Below are 19,592 nucleotides of genomic sequence, written 5' to 3'. Positions count from 1 at the left end.
CTTATAATTTTTATACTTATAGTTTTCAAAAACTAACCTCCTAAAACCGTAACAGATTCAAGCATTCAATCTCAGTCGGCTCCTCCAATATTAATGGAAACAAAGAAATGTTTTATTTAACGACGCACTCAACACATTATTTTACGGTTATATGGTGTCAGACATATGGTTAAGGACCACAGAGATTTTGAGAGGAAACCCGCTGTCGCCACTACATGGGCTACTCTTCCGATTAGCAGCAAGGGATCTTTTATTTGCGCTTCTCACAGGCAGGACAGCACAAACCATGGCCTTTGTTGAACCAGTTATGGATCACTGGTCGGTGCAAGTGGTTTACACCTACCCATTGAGCCTTGCGGAGCACTCAGGATTTGGAGTTGGTATCTGGATTAAAAATCCCATGCCTCGACTGGGATCCGAAACCAGTACCTACCAGCCTGTAGACCGATGGCCTAACCATGACGCCACCGAGGCCGGTCCCAATATTAATGGGGGCGGGACGTAGCCCAGTGGTAAAGCGCTCGCTTTATGCGCGGTCTGTTTGGGATCGATCCCCGTCAGTTGGCCCATTGGGTTATTTCTCGTTGCAGACAGTGCACCACGACTGGTATATCAAAGGCCGTGGTATGTACTACCCTGTCTGTGGATTGGTGCATATAAAAGATCCCTTGCTGCTAATCGAAAAGAGTAGCCCATGAAGTGGCGACAGCGGGTTTCCTCTTTCAAGATGTGTGGTCCTTAACCATATGTCTGACACCATGTAACTGTAAATATAATGTGTTGATTGCATCGTTAAATAAAACATTTCTTTCTTTCTTTTTTTTCTGCACTGTATAGTTTTCCTTCTTCCCTTCCTTTCTTCCGAAATTAATGTTCATTTGCTTCCACCGTGCCTAAACATAAATATGAGTAGACACAGATATGTAGGGCCTACAATGAGTATGCGTTTGTGGGAGGGGTGTGTGGGAAGGTGACCGAACACGCCTCTCTAAGCAGAAAATAATAAAAAAAATTCTAAGAGCAGCATGATTGTAGACAGAGAAAGTTGCACTTTCAAACAATACATTTCTATTTTGTACATTAATACTCGTTAATTGTAAAGCTTGTGAAAATGCGTAGTGATTCTTTTGTTTGGTAATAGGCCTAATTCAAATAAAATAAACGTTGCTATTGAGATTCAGGCATTTTCGTTTTCAAACCTCTAAAATTTGGCAAAAGTCGGCCTGCCCCCCCCCCCCCCCCCCCCACACACACACACACAAAGGGGAGCCCATACGCCTATGCCCACGGGCCACTTCTTATATAATTAAATTAAATTACATTGTTCTTATGGCTTTCTTTTCTTTTCTTTTGTGTGTATGTATGTTTGTTTTTTTTGTGTATTCTTTGTTAGTTTTTTCTTTTCTTAGTTCATTTGGACGTTGTTTGGACTTTTGAAATATACATGTTATAAAAAAAAGTCCCCAAATGACCCAGAGAGGGCGAGAGAGAGAGAGAGGGAGAGCGAGAGAGAGAGAGAGCGAGAGAGAGAGAGAGAGAGAGAGAGAGAGAGAGAGAGAGAGAGAGAGAGAGAGAGAGAGAGAGAGAGAGAGAGAGAGAGAGAGAGAGAGAGAGTGAGAGAGAGAGAGAGAGAGAGAGAGAGAGAGCGAGAGAGCGAGAGAGAGAGAGAGAGAGAGAGAGAGAGAGCGAGCGGAGAGAGAGCGAGAGAGAGAGAGAGAGAGAGAGAGAGTGTGAGAGAGAGTAGAGAGAAGAGAGAGAGAGAGAGAGCGCGAGATAGAGAGAGGAGAGAGAGAGAGAAGAGAGAGAGTGGAGGAGAGAGGAGAGATAGAGATAGAGAGATGAGAGAGAGAGAGAGAGAGAGAGAGAGAGAGAGAGAGAGAGAGAGAGAGAGAGAGAGAGTGTGAGAGAGAGAGAGTGTGTGTGAGAGAGAGAGAGAGAGAGAGAGAGAGAGAGAGAGAGAGAGAGAGAGAGAGAGAGAGAGAGAGAGAGAGAGAGAGAGAGAGAGAGAGAGAGAGAGAGAGAGAGAGAGAGAGAGCGAGAGAGAGAGAGAGAGAGAGAGAGAGAGAGAGAGAGAGAGAGAGAGAGAGAGAGAGAGAGAGAGAGAGCAGCGTTTTGGTGTGACAAGATCGATTATACACAAACTTGTCAATCTACTGAATATCACCGAAAACCATCGTCAATAGTGGTAGGCCATGAGTTTCGTCGGCTATGCAAGATCAGAATGCTAATATCCGAAAACGGCTTCACTCAGTCACCATTTTTATTTCCCAAATGTTGCACATCACTGCCCAAAAAGCTGAGAAACCTACTGAGAGCATACAACAGACGACGGCGGCCATTGGGGCGACCTATTCTGACACAATCGAGGACTGTAGTTGTTTTTTGGTTGCAATATTGATGACGATAATTAATTATGAGGTCGGTCCCATCTTCCTACGTTTTTTTTTTGTAAATAATTTCTGTTTTGTTTAACGTAAGAAGAAATGGTGTCGTTAAACAAAACAAACTTTAGTCATTTCGTGTAATTTTGTTTGTTGAGTATACATTGCTATAGTTTTTCCCATCCTCCTACAAAAATGTTTTTTGTACATACTTTCAGTTTGGTTTAAGGTAAAAAGAAAAGTAAAAATGTTTTGAATATAATAAAAAAAAATTGCAATTTAGAAAACAATTGACTCAGAAATAAATAACTTTTAGTAAATTCCATAGTATGAAAAAAGGCGTTCCTCGACGAACTAAATTGGTACCTTATTCAAGTTATTGGCTGAGGCGTATATCATACTGAGCAGTATACAGTCCAACCAGTGTCCATATCATGCTACGTAGAGTGAAATATATGATGAAAACCAGTCAATACCGGAAGTAATTAAAATATGGACTAAACATTGTGTTTTATTCAAAATCTATCAAGAGCAAGACATGAACCAGTTGTATTAATATGGAACTTGTGTATTCTGTAGATTTCCGGGCGCTCCCCAGGTCTGGAGATTGGGCGTTTGAAGAAAGCACCTGCTGCAGTCTTTCTTGTCGAAATATTTTGGCTTTTAGTCGGCCAAACAACTCGAAAGCTGAACTTTCAGAGAGGTATAGACCCACATCCCTTTTTATATTTAAACCCATTATTCTGGCATTATATTATGAATGGTACTACATCTAGGAAATCTTTGTAGACTGGTCACCATTAAGTAGTTGATAATGTGCAGTTATGTTAAAATTAAAGTATTAATTAGTATTTTCTGGCATTACTGAAATGAATGTAGCCGAGGATTAACAACGCTTGACTCATGACTGGTCACAGCACTGAGCATAACACACGTCACTGTTAAAAACAATAGCCTGGTTTAAAAGGTGTATTTGAAGAATGTCAACATTAGACTTCGACATGTATTTAATCTCTTCATAACAGATACTGGTATGAGTATTAACATTTGTTGGTTGATTTTGATAATAAATTGAACAAGGTGAAACATCATTTGAATCAATTGTACATTACAGTACCATTTACAGAAGCCATTTCCCGTTAATAGGCCGGTTCACGATTACTCAGGATACAGTCTGGCACCAAAATAAAAACACTGTCCGACATACAGTGACTAGCCTGAGTACTCTGACTGTAAGAGAGCTAGACAGACATTTGGACAGTTATATATGCTCTCATTACAGTCAGGGACCAAGCTATGTAATTTTCTGGCAATCGCTGCCCACCAAAAAGTAGGATTTCCGTTCTAATACCACAACAATCCTATGTTTGACGTCAAATACATTTAAAATTACATTGATCATTTTCGAGTTCCTTGATTAAAAAAAATTCAGATATTATTCACTAATACACACACTACAGAAAAAACCCCGACAGCACCCACATTGAGCTAAGCTTCAGCAAACTCCGGACAGCAGAATTCTAAGTTCGCCAACCTATATCGTGACGTAGCATCACATGACCACCCACTCAGCCATTCCGTCTTCCAGGGGCCGTCTCATACAGTAATACGACAAGTGCCCGACAATCACCAAAAAAGGAGTTTGTTTTGTTTAACGACACCACTAAAGAAACATTGATTGATTAATTATCGGCTATTGGATGTCACATATTTGGTAATTTTATCACAGAGAGGAAACCCACTACATTTTATCATTAGTAGCAAGTGATCTTTTATATGCACCATCCCACAGACAGGATAGCACATACCATGGCCTTTGATATACCACTGTGGTGCACACGCCAAGCAGGCATATGAATCATAGATCAAATACTTTTTCAGCTTGAGAAAACGTCAATGTAATATTGTTTCTTTGTGTGTGTGTGTGTACCACTTAGATTATTGTCTATAGCCCAGTGGTAAAGCGCTCGCTTGATGCGTGGTCGGTCTGGGATCGATCCCCGTCAGTGGGTCCATTGCACTATTTCTCACTCCACCTTGTGCACCACGACTGGTATATCAAAGACCGTGTTATGTGCTGTCCTGTCTGGGATGGTGCATATAAAAGATCACTTGCTGCTAATGATAAAATGTAGCGGGTTTCCATTAACACCAATAGCCGATGATTAATGAATCAAGGTGCTCTAGTGGTGTCGTTAAACAAAGCAAACTCTTTTTTTTGGGTGGGGGGTTTGATTGTCGGGCACTTGTCATATTATTGTATGAGACGGCCCGTGGAAGACGGAATAGCTGAGTGGGCGAGCATATGACGCTACTTCAAAATATAGGTCGGCGAACTTAGAATTCTGCTGTCCGGAGTATGCCAAAGATTAGCTGAATGTGGGTGCTGTCAGGTTTCTTTCTGTAGTATATGTATTAGTGATTAATATCTGAATTTTTTTTAATCAACGAACTCGAAAATTATTGATGTAAATGTATTTGACATCAAACATAGGATTGTTGTGGTATTAGAGCGGAAATCTTTGACTACATTTTGGTGGGCAGTGATTGCCAGAAAATTACATAGCTTGGTCTCTGGCTCTAACGAGAGCGTATATAACTGTCCAAATGTCCGTCTAGCTCTCTTACAGTCAGAGTACTCGGGCTAACAGCGACATGGTGCCAAGTGAACTACGTATGACACTAAGCAAGTTGCGGGGGTGGCGGGGTCTTGATGTCTGTTGTGTGATTTCGTTTTTGAAATTGGATTATGTCTAGAATATTATGGTGACTTCAGTTTCTCACTACTGCTAATAACTCAGCAACTTGACTTTAGGCCAAAAAATCCCTCTCATTTTGCTAGCTAGATTATAGGGCCTGGTTGCTGTATGTGCAGGGTTTCTGCCAGAGGGTAAAAAGGGTATGGTGCCATACCAAAAATATTTGCAGATTTAATTTTTTTCAAATTAAGCTTTTGACAAAATTAATTACTCTTATCATTTTCTTAACCCTAACCCTAAAGTTAATACATTTTCTTTCTGGGGCCTCCCCCCATACCTCCTGTTGACTGTGGTTACATACAGTTCCATAATACCATACCCAAAAATTTCTTTCTGGCAGAAACACTGGTGTGTTGGGGAGAAGGGACAGGAGGCCAATGACATGGGTTCCCTTGCGATACATAGAGAATACTATTTCACTTCATTTCAACTTATTTTCGTGCTTATATCCAATTAAGGTTCAAGCACGCTGTCCTGGGCACACACCTCAGCTACCTGGGCTGTCTGTCCAGGACTGTGGGTTAGTTGTTAGTTGGTTAGTGGTTAGTGAGAGAGAAGAGGGTGTAGTGGCTTTACACCTACCCACTGAGCCCTTAAGAGCTCGCTCTGGGTTGGAGCCGGTACCGGGCTGCGAATCTTGTACCTACCAGCCTGTAGTCCGATGGCTTAACCACTACGCCACCGAGGCTGGTTAGAGAATACTAAACAAGTTCCTACATCATACCATTTATATTACAACGAGTGTGTTTTCAATCGTAAACAAAAGTGAGTGGTGTACAATTAAAAACAAACCGTGTTGTAATATAAACAGTCTCACATGAATGAGTATAGTATTTTATTTATTACACCGCACATCATTGAACAAAAATTAGTGATGTGCGGTTAACTGTGAAATCAGTTTGGTTTTTGGTTATATAGAAGGAAAACTGTAACCGTGAAGATAGGAAAACATTGCTTTGGTTTTCCAAATTTACCTTTTTAGCCCTGCTCGTCCGAAACGGGCAAACAAATTCCGAGGTGAGTGAATACCAAAATCCACATACACATTTCGACTTGGCGAAAAAGAGGCAGAGTTTGGAAAACCCTGTTTGTCTGTGAACGTATTTGTCTATTTTAGTGCACTATATCCATATGATGCTTTCTTATGCGTGTAGGCCTATGTCTTCTACAAAAGTCTTTCATGTTTATTATTTGTTTGAACCCTTCATTTGTACTGGGTACCCATACTTCGGCCAAGGTATTTCCAGTGGGTTTTCCCATTTTTTTTATCAAAACGAGAATTAAAATAAATTATTTGTTCATGTTAATCCAGGTTACAAATGAAACAATTTCCATGATGTCGACTGTTCTTGCATTGTGTGACATTACCAGAGGACTTCCGATATTGACCCATTTGAAACAACTCAGCCATTTGATTCGTATTCACACTTTGACCGAGGTCTTCTAAGTGAGTTTCTTTCGAACTAGTTGGCCCCCCCCCCCCACCAAACACTTTTTTTATTTTAGTTGCAAAATAAAACGATGCTGACAATAGTTTATTTTATATATATGGTAAACATTTAAAAAACATTTGAGGAAAACATCTCGGGCTAGTGCTAATATCTGTAGGCTAATGCATTTTTATAATTATAACTAACCCGACTGACTAGTAATTTTTGTTTAATAGACCCACAAACCTGGATATGATTGTTCTATAAACTGTTCCTTTTGAGCTTCGCAAAGTTTTCTTATTGTCTCTGGACCAAATTTCATTAAAATGTGAATATAAAATGAAACTCTACTCTTTTGTCAAAACTGAAACAGGAATGTTGTCGCTTACCAAATTATTTATCAATGAAACTTTGCATTCCCACACCACACCTCTATCAATGAACTTTACACAAACAATATTATAAAATTATACAAGGCTAAACAAAATTATTAAAATATGCTGCTAACATTAATTATAAGAATTGACAGCAAGTATTTTTTCAATTTGAAGATATCAGTCAAAAGAACCATGTGCACACTTTTTGCATGAAAATCTATGCAGAGTTGGACCATGTGACACATTCGATCACCTGATCAGAGATCATGACTTCACAAAAGGCATATTGCACAATGTGAAGAAACGATAAATATCACATGGGTATCTCTTCCACTGCGGTGTAGTAAATGTTTGCTGTGTATTTGGTTATAATTCTGAACAGTTTGTTTGAATGGTTAGGAATTTTTACATGGCTGATGCAGAGTCACAGATTCAATGGTGGGTGGGTACCCCCTCCCCCAAGTATACAGCTGTCAGAAAAAGACAGATTGCCTGTCGGATTAGTAATTGCTTCTTTTTTAACTCGTCCGTTAGAGTTTTTAGGTACAAATGTGAGTACTTTATGTACTCCTGGGTAAACTTACAAATATATACACGTATGACAAAATGTGACATTACCTCTATACGGGATCAATTTAACCTTTTTAGGTATGTGTAACACCACAAAAATCTAATACTTTAAAAAGTTTTACACTACCATTAAATTAATGTAATATTTCATATTACCATATATGTATTGGTGCAAAAGGTAGTTTACAAACATTTAATTTTAATCATAATTAATCATTTATTTCCTACATTACACATTTATGTAGAGAAAAGCCTTAGGTACAACAAAAAGTAAAATTTAATTGCATGTATTGTAAATGTTTGTTGTGCTTGAAATAACTACTATGATTTATTACCCATATGGGCTAAAATATACGGGGTAATATTTTTTCGATCTCTGCACAGTGTGCAGATTGCTTCTACAGCCACCGATTGGCTGGCTTAAAAATCATGACATTTGGTTGCTTGCTTGCTATGGCCGGAACTTCACTTTCATTCATATAATGTTTCCATTCATGAGTCAGATTACACATACGTTATACGATCTACACAGATTAAAAAAAAAAAATTGACTTTAGTAATATATAAAAATAATTATTTTCAAATGCAAATACAGTTGTATTATTTTGTACTGTAAACATTTGGCTGTATAAAGAACATCGTTAATGCTATGACGTCACTTACATTACGTCATGTAATGCGCGTAATATTATATGACGTAATGGCTGATGGCTTTGTTGTAGACTGCAGAGGAATTTTTACATTAAAAATCAGTTAAAATTGACAATGGGTAATAAAGAGAATAACCAACTCGCTACGAGGAGTTACGAATTATCTGTCCCTCGTAAATGAATGTTGTAAAACCCTCGCCAAAGGCTCGGGTTTACAACATTCATTCACTCGGGACAGATAATTCGTAATTCCTCATAGCTCGTTAGTTATTCTCTAAATATAGGCATGTTCAAAGTCATAATGGCAGGACATGAATATGGAATTGGACTCTGCTCAATTCGAAGGTGCCAACACATCCAAATATGTTAAACAAATTACTTATTAAAAATAGCTGGTTGAATATTTCATTCATTTCAACTTATTTTCGTGCTTATCCAATTACGGTTCAAGCACGCTGTACTGGGCGTACACCTCAGCTACCTGGGCTGTCTGTCCAGGACAGTGGGTTAGTTGTTAGTTGGTTAGTGAGAGAGAAGAGGGTGTAGTGGCCCTACACCTACCCATTGAGCCCTTAAGAACTTGCTCTGGGTTGGAGCTGGTACCGGGCTGCGAACCTTGTACCTACCAGCCTGTAGTATGATGGCTTAACCACTGTGCTACCGATGCCGGTTGAATGTACAGTTTACTAACTAGTACTTACTTTAAAGCAGCAGTCTTGACTGAGCATAGTTTTATTATTTAATGATTTTGAATAGATCATCCATATAACATTTTCTACCCCATTCTTTGATGCCCATCAATTGGCAATAGTCACTGGTCTATATATATGTCTATGTTGCATGGGGTGTACAATGTCATATATTTTCCATTTTGACACTCATAAGTACAAGTAGGCTGTTATTCCATTGCATAATTTGAGTACCAATGTTAACACAACATTGGCAAGATTAATTAGAATGAATCATTGTCTGTTCAATTTTAAAACTGAATAAAATTAAACTGGTAGGTACTTTCATTTTAGAGATGGTATACATGTATGTATATTGATTTTGTACATAAGTTTGGTAAACAAAAATAGTCCTACTTCTTTGGGATTTTTTTTGGAGATATATTTTACATTTAGATTAGATGTACTGAACCCTGAAAAGCTTGCAAAACATGGAATAAAATGCTTAATGCCAGTGTGCACCTTTAAAACAAACAGAAAATGTGTTATGGTTTGTACGCTCTTGAAATTGTTGATAAACTAACTCTTTTTTATTATTTAAATCATCTTTCCACGGTCTCCATTTGTGCATGTATGTGACTTAGCTGCAAGATATATCTCTGGTTTGTTTACCCAGGATCCAGTTCTAAGTGTACTTATACTGGCAGGACAGTGTGACATTTTCACTAATTAATTACAGCCATTTCGTTATCTGTGCAGCATTCTTGCACTGCACGTCATCATCTTACAGGGTCATCATTTCTCAAGCTATCAACGTTCATGTTTGTACTATTCCCCCCTCCCCCCCTTAAAATGTTGTGATGTTTTGTGGAAAATTGTAAAGCCTCAAAAGAAGGAAGGAAGGAAAATGTTTTATTTAACGACACACTCAACACATTTTATTTACAGTTATATGGCGTCAGACATATGGTTATGGATACTGAGAGAGGGTACCCGCAATCGCCACTTCATGGGCTATTCTTTTTTATTAGCAGCAAGGGATCTTTTATATGCACCATCCCACAGCCTTTGTTACACCAGTTGTGGAGCACTTGCTGGAACGAGAAATAGGCCAATGGGAATCGATACTAGACCAACCGTGCATCAAGCGAACGCTTTACTACTGAGCTATGTCCCACCCCTCTCCAAAAGACTTTAGTGTACTGTGCATTGTATGTAATATTATATGTTTCTTTGTAGGTCGTAGTGGGTATTAAACATTAATTTTTTTTTTATAATAATCTTTGTAAAGAATAGCATTCCAGCCAGGTGTTTTTTTAGTCCCACCAGTGCAATTTGAGGGGACTATCTAGGTTTTGTTTCCATTTGTCCCTCTTGTCTGTCCATCCTCCATCTGTCTACCTTTTTTTTTTGGCAATGCCTCAAAATATTGAGCTGAAATTGTGTGTACCCATATTCATATATGACTGTAGCTTTATCATGTGCAATTACAGATCAAGTTTAACTTTCATGGGGATTTGCACATTTTGACAGAGTTATTGCCCTTGAACATAGGAGATATGATTTTTTTTTTTTCGGCCCCAGGGACATGTACCGGTATGAATTGTTTTAGCAGTACCATACTGTCAGGGTGCTTGTTTATTTTGATGTACATTTTATATTATTTTGTTGAAATGTGGGTATTCAGAGTAGTGGTATATGATGGAAAGTGGGATTTCTTAAAATCAAATTAAATCTGTTCTCTACATTGTAGGGGGTGGGACGTAGCCCAGTGGTAAGGCAGTTGCTATTGGGCTATTTCTCGTTCCAGCCAGTGCACCACGACTGGTATATCAAAAGCTGTGGTATGTACTACTCTGTGTTCAATATCTGTGTGGTCCGTAACAATATGTCTGACACCATATAACCGTAAATATAATGTGTTTATTGCATTGTTAAATAAAACATTTCTTTCTTTCTTTTTTTTCTACATTGTAGAGGTGCCATTAAGAGAGAAGTGAATATAATATTGTGGTTCTTTCAGAGCAAATGAGGATCCACCACTGAATTACGCTAACTGTGCTGGTCGGTAGGTGGGGTTTCACTGTATTTACAAAACTAATAACCTAAAATGACAGGATCCATTTGGACCTAACCTAATTCTCAACAGCGGATGGTGCAGGAATTTTAGCAGGCATGGGGCGGTCTAGATTGCAGCAATCAAAGTTTATCAATTTTGGTCAAGTTTATCAAGTTCAGTCAACTGTGGGCTTAAATTCCTGACCTAAACGAGCCAGAAGTTAAAATTGCATTGTTCACAGCTGTGGGTTCTTGAAAAATAATCTACAGTGAACAATAGTGTGACGGCACAGGTATGGATTAATGGGAGGCATATTGGTCATTTATCATTACCGTATATTGCTGGGTATAAGCTTTTAAAGCCTAGAAGTCCCAGGGCTTCAAGATTTTGTTTTAAAATTTACTAGCCATGGGGTCAATGATTTTAAACATTTACTAGCCACAATTAAAAATTTAGTAGCCCTACTTTATTTTACTAAATAATAGTAATAATCAGATATGTCACCTAAAAAGGGAGATAGAGCTTAAAAACACTAAGTTTGGGGTTGGGCCAGGATATTCACATTTACAAAAAGACTTAACTGCAACATTTGACAATTTTTTTTTTTTAAATTCACTAGCCATCGGGCATGGCAATAGTAGTTATTTACTAGCCCAATATTGAATATCACTAGCCATGGGAGTGGGGCTACCATAATCTAGAAGCCCTGTATACACATTGTACTTTCCAGAAAGATAATCGGCTAATACATGGAGTCAACAGGTTGGTGCAGGAAATGATGAAGATTGATATTGAATGATGAATATGATGAATGAATGTTTCATGGCAGAAAATAAATAAATTGATAAGCAGGTCGTACTCTGTAACTCTGTTTAAAATAGACTGTGATAACCTTATTTGTTATTACAAATAAGAATATATTGAATGTAATGTTAAATGTTCTGAATCAATTTCAATTCAATTCAGCTTATCTTCATGCTTATATCCAATTAAGGTTCAAGCAAGCTGTCCTGGGCACACACACCTCAACTATCTGAACTGTCTGTCTGGGTTAGTGTTAGTTAGTGAGAGAGAAGTCGGTGTAGTGGTCTTGCATTTACCCATCGAGTCATTAAAACTCCCTCTGGGTGGGAGCCTGTACCAGGCTGTGAACCCAGTACCTACCATCCTTATATCCGATGGCTTAACCATGACACCACCATGCTCAATCATTCCCCTTCAACCCCAACAATCCCACCCCCGTTTTAAATATTGAGTAATTTGTTGTAACTGCTATACTCTTTATACATACTCTTTCAGTCACTGTCCGTTTGACATTGAGTACGAAGCATGTGTGCTGGATTTGGACAAGCCATGGGAGGAGTTCATAGTGAAGCGGTCCATGAACCCCATCTCCCACATCGTGTGGGATCCAAGTGGAAGCAAGTTGCTCATTGTCGACTGCGAAGGGATGTTTGAAGTCTGGCACATGGAGGTACAATCACTGGACATTATGTTTTTAGCATGTTCGAAGGTCATAGTGATGGTTAATACGAATTAATGAACATTAGAATCTTTAGCATTCCAGACATTACAGGGCTCTAAAAATTTAACATTTGCGTAAACCATTTATGGGTTACACAAAAAACAAATTCAGATAACCAATTTTGTTTTTAACGTAATCCATCATGATCATGCAAAAGATGTCATAACTTCAATGCACGAACGAAAAATGGGTTATGCAAAAGTATATTTACGCGAGCGAAACATGAACGAAACTCTCGCTCTTACAATTTTCAGAGCCCTGCATTGTACTAAAAAATAAAAATCAATGATAATTAAGATTTCAATTTTAAAATAATTTATCACATTGATACGAATTAATGTTACTGAAGGACTTGAGCATTTCACGGACATATTGATGGAAGTTAGCATAGGGTGCTTGCATGTAAATGTTCATAGGATTGATCACCCTTGTTGGACCTGTTGGGTTTGTCCCATTCCAACCAGTGCTCCAGTAAATCAAAGGCTCCGACATATGCTGTCCTTTAGAGTGGGAAGGAGGGATGAGCTGTTTCTCACCACATAGGCTACTCCTAATAAAAAAACTCTTTTTTTTTATATGCACTTTCCCATAGTCTTGACAGTACATAAGCACCAAAACCTTCATGTAGAAGTCATGTGTAGCACTGGTTGAGACAAAGCAAAAGAACAGAAATCTGTCACGGATGATCGATCAACCCAGTGAAACTCAGGACAGTAGCTGCATACATTAACAAACAGATTCCAAATCTGTTAGGTCTGGGATCGATCCCCGTCGGTGGGCCCGTTGGGCTATTTCTCCTTCCAGCCAGTGCACCATGACTGGTATAGCAAAGGCCATGGTATGCACTACCCTGTCTGTGGGATGGTGCATATAAAAGATCCCTTGCTGCTAATCGAAAAGAGTAGCCCATGAAGTGGCCACAGCATGTTTCCTCTCAATATCTGTGTGGTCCGACGCCATATAACCGTAAATAAAATATGTTGAGTGCGTCGTTAAAGAGAACATTTTCTTCCTTACTGAAGTCGAAATGGTCCTTAACCATATGTCTGACGCCATATAACCGTCAATAAAATGTGTTGAGTGAATCGTTAAATAAAACATTTCTTTCTTTCTTTCTTTCTTTCCAAATCTGTTACTTCCTTAACCAGCAGTAACTTACACATTCACTCCACCAATACTCTGTACTGTGTTTCAGGCTCATCTGGTGAACAAGTGGAGCGTCTTGTACAAGAGGTTCGTGAAGGGGGAGGAGGTACTAGCTCTGGCCTGGATCCACAACGGTCTGCAGATTCCTTTCAACCCCGACAAACGCGAGTGTATTCTCTTTGGAGAGAAGTTTCCCCGAGCCAAGTTCAGCCCCACGATGGCTCACTTTGGCAGCAAGTCGCTGGATGGCTGGGTGGCGGTCACGGCTACAGGACTGGTAGGACTTCTCATTGTGCTGTACAGCTGCCAGTACTGTTAGTTTTGGTAACTCATGAAAGATAATTTCCCCCAATTTTAACAGATAGTTTCCCTCTTTAAAAGTTGCTCAGACCTACCTGAAAATGGATTTTTGTTTTTTTATAATGGAAAATGAAAATTGGTTTTAAATTGTTTTTTTCCCCCGTTTAAAGTTAAAAAGAAAAGTGGCAGTTCATGTCAAAATATTGTAAAACGTATGGATATGGTCACAGAAAAATCCTTGAAATTTATATTTAAAAAATGGTTGAGGAAATTACCTTTAGAAAGTTATGTAAAGTCATGCAATACAATTGATAACAGAGTGTACGAACCCTGTAGATTATTAACTTATTATCACTTATTATTTTCGCATATCACTCGTTGCCATAAAAATTGTATTAGAGAAAACCCGTGAAGGAAGGAAATGTTTTTATTTAACGATGCACTCAACACATTTTATTTACGGTTATATGGCGTCGGACATGTGGTTAAGGATCACACAGATACTGAGAGAGAAAACCCGCTGTCGCCACTTCATGGGCTACTCTTTTCGATTAGCAGCAAGGGATCTTTTATATGCACCATCCCATAGGCAGGATAACACATACCACAGCCCTTGATGTACCAGTCGTGGTGCACTGGCTGCAGCGAGAAATAAAACCCCCCATGAAATAGCCTCTATATAATATTTTAATTTTCATTTGGTTTCGTTATGTTACAGATTTGTGTTGGGCTCATCTTCGACCGAGAGAAACAGCTGATCACCGCCGAGGAGAACCTCGCTCCGTTTCACCTGCGTTTGTCAGAGGCCGACATCTCGTTCGCCAGCTCGGGCGAGATCCTGGTCGCCACGAGCGACGGGCTCATGTCGTCCACCATCCAGTGCTTCACGGTGCGCATCTCGCTCCAGCAGGGCCAGTGCGCAGTGCAGTGCGAGGCAAGCGCCAGCCTCTACATGAAGAGCCAGATGGACTACAATGGCACCAACAACGACGATGGCAGCCAGGCGCTGCACATCACCAACCTCAGCTTCATGAACCACGAGAGCAGCGACACGCTGCTGGTGGCGTGCGGCGGCCAGGGCTACAGCTGCATCGAGGTGTGGCAGCTGGTGGACCAGGCGCTGTCGCTGCACCGCATGTTCCAGAAGCAGCAGACAGGCCAGGAAGTGGCGTACAAGACGCCCAGGTGGGTGCACACGACCACCATCACCCACAACTCCATACTGACGGGCATCGCCAAACCCATCATCCCGCTGGCCAGGAGCTCGGCCGATCCGCTCGGATTCGTGTCATACTTCGCCGCGGCCTACAAGGACGGCTCCATCAAGGTGATGAATCGGTACTCGTATCAGGTGATCTTCGCCTGTAATCTTGACAGTCTGGTCGGCGTTCACCACATTCCGAATTTGGACATGGAGAAGGTGTCCCGGGTTCCGTATCTGTCGACCGTCGTCCAGACATGGACGGGGTCCGGTTTGGTCGGGATCAGCGGCAGTCGGGCGTTCGTATTCCAGGTGGTGAACACTCGGGACGGACCCATACAGCTGATGCCCGGCGCCCTTGTCCATCTGCTGGAGTACATCGTCAACACCGGCAACGACTGGTGGGACGTCCTCCTCATCATCAGTCCAGGTAATGTGTGGCACGAGGATGGAACACCTGCCTCAGTGGTTTCATTTATGTTTATCTTGCACTGATTTTGCATTTCTTCATTCATTTTCCACCAAGTGTCAAAATATACATGTGTTAGGCATCAAGCAGCCTTACTTTATAAAGTGTGTTGAGGTGTTTGCACGTTACAAACAGCAAACAACTTTATTGACGAAATATTTGCTTTTAAATGATATATTTCATCAGCCCTCTACGTTACAACCGATTTTTCATTTTATATGGTTGCCTTTTGGTGCATGCACACGCACACACACATGCATACATCAGCCCTCTACGTTGTAACCAATTTTTCATTTTATATGGTTGTCCTCTGGTGCATGCGCATTCACACACACACACACACTTCGACTCACAAACACGCACACACACACACACACAACCTACATACACACATACATACTTACACACATAACCATGGCTCCTAATTTTGCTATTTGGCATCTTAAAACATAGAAGTAGATGCCATCTGGCTTCTGGACATAAAAGTTAACATAGAGGGCTGTTCATAATCTGTCTGAAAAATGATTCCTCTTGTATTCACTGGTCCAGATGAACAGTGATATCTCTGAATTTATGTACTACGTGTCCAGTCATCGAGTATAATACTATTTGTTCAGGTATGATAGACCGGATCTGCCGGCGCCTGTCGGAGGACTTCCAGAAGCAGCCCATCTCGATGCAGGAGTTGATGCGTGTGCGACTCATCCGACTGAAGATCGGCCTGTACAGCTGTGTGCCAGGCGGTCACCAGAAAGCGGCCGACTGTCACGCCAAACTCTCACTCTATGCCATATCGTCAGTCCTCAAGGGAATGCTGCGTCCCAAGGTTGTGGCCGCAACTGATAAAGTGAGTCACAAATTAAAGTTTTGAAGTAGAAATGAAATCGTTGCCAACACAATGTACCAACTAAAACGTAATCTGGTTTTAAGGTGTGATTTATAGAACGAAGGGAGCATATTGATAAACATATATCTGATTTATTACAATAACTCAACATCATTAGGAAATAAAGATTACCATTGTGAAATAAATAATTGATAAATATATATATATGTATGATGTTGGTGAATAATTTAAAGTTCTTGGTTTTTCAAAATAATTTTATTTTGTTAATAAATAGAAACAAATTCATCTAAAACTCTTGCTCCTATATTACACTGACTTGACATTATTAGGAAATAATGATTACCATTGTGAAATAAAATTTCTGTAAGACATTTGCACCTCTCAATATTTCAGCTTTAAGTGGGTAAACATTGTTATGGTGCATGTAAATATTAAAACATAATTATCAGACCATTTGCAGTTAATTTAGCATTAAAGATTCACCCAAGGTGCTTTGGTCATGCAATCAAACTCCCTTGCTGCTAATGGAAAAATGTGGAGGATTTTCTCCGACGGATCCTTTTTGATGACTAAAATTATATATTAAAGATATTTTCCTGTTTAGAATATCAATATTTGTATAAACAAGGTGTTTGTTGTCATCCTAATGGTTGTAGTAACCCAAACAGATGTTACCTTCCAATAACTTCGTGTGTATGAAAAAATATTTATTATGAAGAAAATGAACAACGATTGCTACAAACATGAAAATATATTTAATATTTCATTTTACTTGTAAAAAAAAGGCTGCACACTCAGGACAGGCCTTTAAAGGTGCATTATTGTAGTTGTAAGTACAGGTACCATATTTTGCTAATTTTACATTTTATTTGCGATAATTAACTGCTAGTTAATTATTGTATTCCACATATAATCTTTGAGTAATTAACTCAAGAGTAACAACATAGAAATGTGCTGCCACTTGACATAAAAAGAGACTTCCTACAAAATTCTGGGGACAAAATTAAAAGTAAAACAAATATTTTTTGCCTCAAGTCAAAGTTATAGATAAACAAAATATACTAAAACTGTGATATCACCTCTAAAGATTTCACAATAAAATTAATTTTGTTGTTTATAAATAAAATTATTTCTTAGAGGCAAGTTATTCAAGGTATAACCTTTACATTTCAAAACAAAACTTAAGAAATAATTTTTGTGGGAAGTGTCATTATTATTCAGCTTTCAAAAGAAATCCCTTTAATAATAATTTTATAACCTCCAAGAATGTCAGTTTCTGTGATTTTGTTTTTTAAAGAGTCCCTCTGAGAAGTTGTCCAACATTTGCACGACCCACCTCGACACGGACCTGGACAGTGTGTTGGCCAATCTGGACACAGACGAGTTTATCATGGAGGTGATCAAAAAAGAAAAGTGTACAGAGAGTGAGTTTCAAATCGTTTAGAAATATGAAGCCAGGTAGCATTTGGTCCATGCCTTTGAACTAGTGGCGAAATTTAGCTGTCAGTAGAGGGCTCACTGGCGATTCTTAGATCATAGAATTGATGCCATCGGTAGTTCATTCCTGCCCCAAACTAATAGTTTTTTTCACAGCTCTTTACACTGGATTCAGTTTTTATGTTGATGCTATTTGTTATTAAGTGTTTTCATGTACTTAATCTTTGTTCGACACCCAATTACTGATGTATTGTGTCATTAATCAGTCATTCATTTATTCCTACCCCAGCCAGTATGTTGAAGCCAATGGTACGTGTATGTGTGGTCATATGAGAAAATGCATATTAAAAGACTCCTTGCTGCTAATGGAATTGTTGATCAATTGTTTAAACAATGTGTAACAAAAAATGTATACCGCTGAACCATTGTACAGTTGAAATTGTTTCACTTGCCCATAACATTTTCAGTTTATTTAAGACATGGAGTTGATGTATAATTTTTATTAAATGTTTTGCTTTTAGATAACCATACCTGGATGTCCACATTTCATTTCATAAGAAATATGTTTAACCATAATTTTTAAAAAAAGATTTAAGACTTTTTGTTTTTCATTCTATTTTTCAGCCACTCTCCAGTCACTCATTTTCATACAAGACATAGCTTTCAGTTTTTGCTTTTAACTAACTACTCTTAGATGTCCACATTTTACTCCACAGGTGATAAAATAACAAAAACTTTTGAAAGATACAAGATCTCTTTTTTCTTTTCAACATTACCTGTCCTCAACACAAGTGCACCTCCTCCCTCACACTATTCGATGTTTGGACCAAACAACTAGTGGGGGGAGGTGCACTTGTGTTGAGGACAGGTAATGTATCTATAAAAGAGAAAACACTCCACATTTTCTTTCTTCTTTTTTTTTCAGCCACTCTCCAGTCCCTCCAACCGTTCACTCAGTGGGTGACAGACTTTGCCCTTCATCTTCTGTCAGCAATCCCTCTGTACCGGACGTACTCCGGCTTCCGGGGCGCATCCCTCCTCAAAGACGAACTCATTCTCACCACCCTCAGGGAACTCGTCATCATCATCCGCATCTGGGGCCTCATCAACCCGGCCTGCCTCCCGCACTTCTCGTCCACCTCGCACGTTGACGTCCTGGCCATCATCTACAAGCTGCTCACCCGCGTCTGGCTGTACTGTCAGGACGGGGGCAGTCTGGAGTACGACGAAGGACTCATGGACGAGTGCTGTGAACTCCCCAACAAACTGTCCGTGCCCAACATGAAGCAGAGCTACGGGGAGGAGAACTGCAGCTACGCCATCTTTGGGCAGGATTTCCCACAGATGTTCTCTCTGGGCGTGGAGCCAGATTTCCTGAGCGAGACAAAGCGGGAACGGTGCATGTACATGCCCGATGGTATCGTGGAGACAACACAGAAACACGATGCCATCAGACATATCCATCTGGGTTCTAGGTCGCTGAATGGAGTTCGAGAGTGTTGCAGGTGCGGTGCCCTCTCATTGGCGAATATGACGGCAAAAACGACGACCATGAAGTCATGGGAACAGAGATTCGTCAAAACGTGTATGTGTGGTGGACTCTGGAAATTATGCAATACTTGAAATGTTTTAAATAAAAATTGTGAAAACAAAATGGCAAACATATTTCATGGAATATTTAATACATTCACCAAAGATCATGTTGTAAAAAATTTCATGTGTACCAGTAAAGTTTTGGAAGACAACACGGTCAGATGTTTCATTTATTTTTAG

The 19,592-nt window shown here is 39.5% G+C and overlaps 1 protein-coding gene across 3 annotated transcripts; it reads left to right on the top strand.

The window, feature by feature from the left end:
- The first annotated feature begins 2,873 nt into the window (after nucleotides 1-2,873).
- On the top strand, nucleotides 2,874-19,564 carry LOC121375761 (mediator of RNA polymerase II transcription subunit 16-like). Of its 3 annotated transcripts, XM_041503377.1 has the most exons (9): nucleotides 2,958-3,084; nucleotides 6,453-6,587; nucleotides 10,813-10,903; nucleotides 12,194-12,368; nucleotides 13,615-13,842; nucleotides 14,584-15,496; nucleotides 16,153-16,382; nucleotides 17,680-17,806; nucleotides 18,745-19,564. In XM_041503377.1, the coding sequence occupies exons 4-9, from the start codon at nucleotides 12,276-12,278 to the stop codon at nucleotides 19,440-19,442; spliced, it is 2,289 nt and encodes a 762-aa protein (XP_041359311.1). In that variant the 5' UTR covers nucleotides 2,958-3,084; nucleotides 6,453-6,587; nucleotides 10,813-10,903; nucleotides 12,194-12,275; the 3' UTR covers nucleotides 19,443-19,564. The 3 variants fall into 3 exon arrangements, with proteins under 3 accessions (XP_041359310.1, XP_041359311.1, XP_041359312.1); XM_041503378.1 differs by lacking the exon at nucleotides 10,813-10,903; XM_041503376.1 differs by lacking the exons at nucleotides 6,453-6,587; nucleotides 10,813-10,903 and having other exon boundaries at nucleotides 2,874-3,084.
- The last annotated feature ends 28 nt before the right edge of the window (nucleotides 19,565-19,592 follow it).

Source organism: Gigantopelta aegis, chromosome 6 (assembly GCF_016097555.1).
Source record: "Gigantopelta aegis isolate Gae_Host chromosome 6, Gae_host_genome, whole genome shotgun sequence".
Lineage (NCBI taxonomy): Eukaryota > Metazoa > Mollusca > Gastropoda > Neomphalida > Peltospiridae > Gigantopelta > Gigantopelta aegis.
Note: the sequence above shows the minus strand (reverse complement) of the source record. Positions and strands in the feature narration are given on the sequence as shown.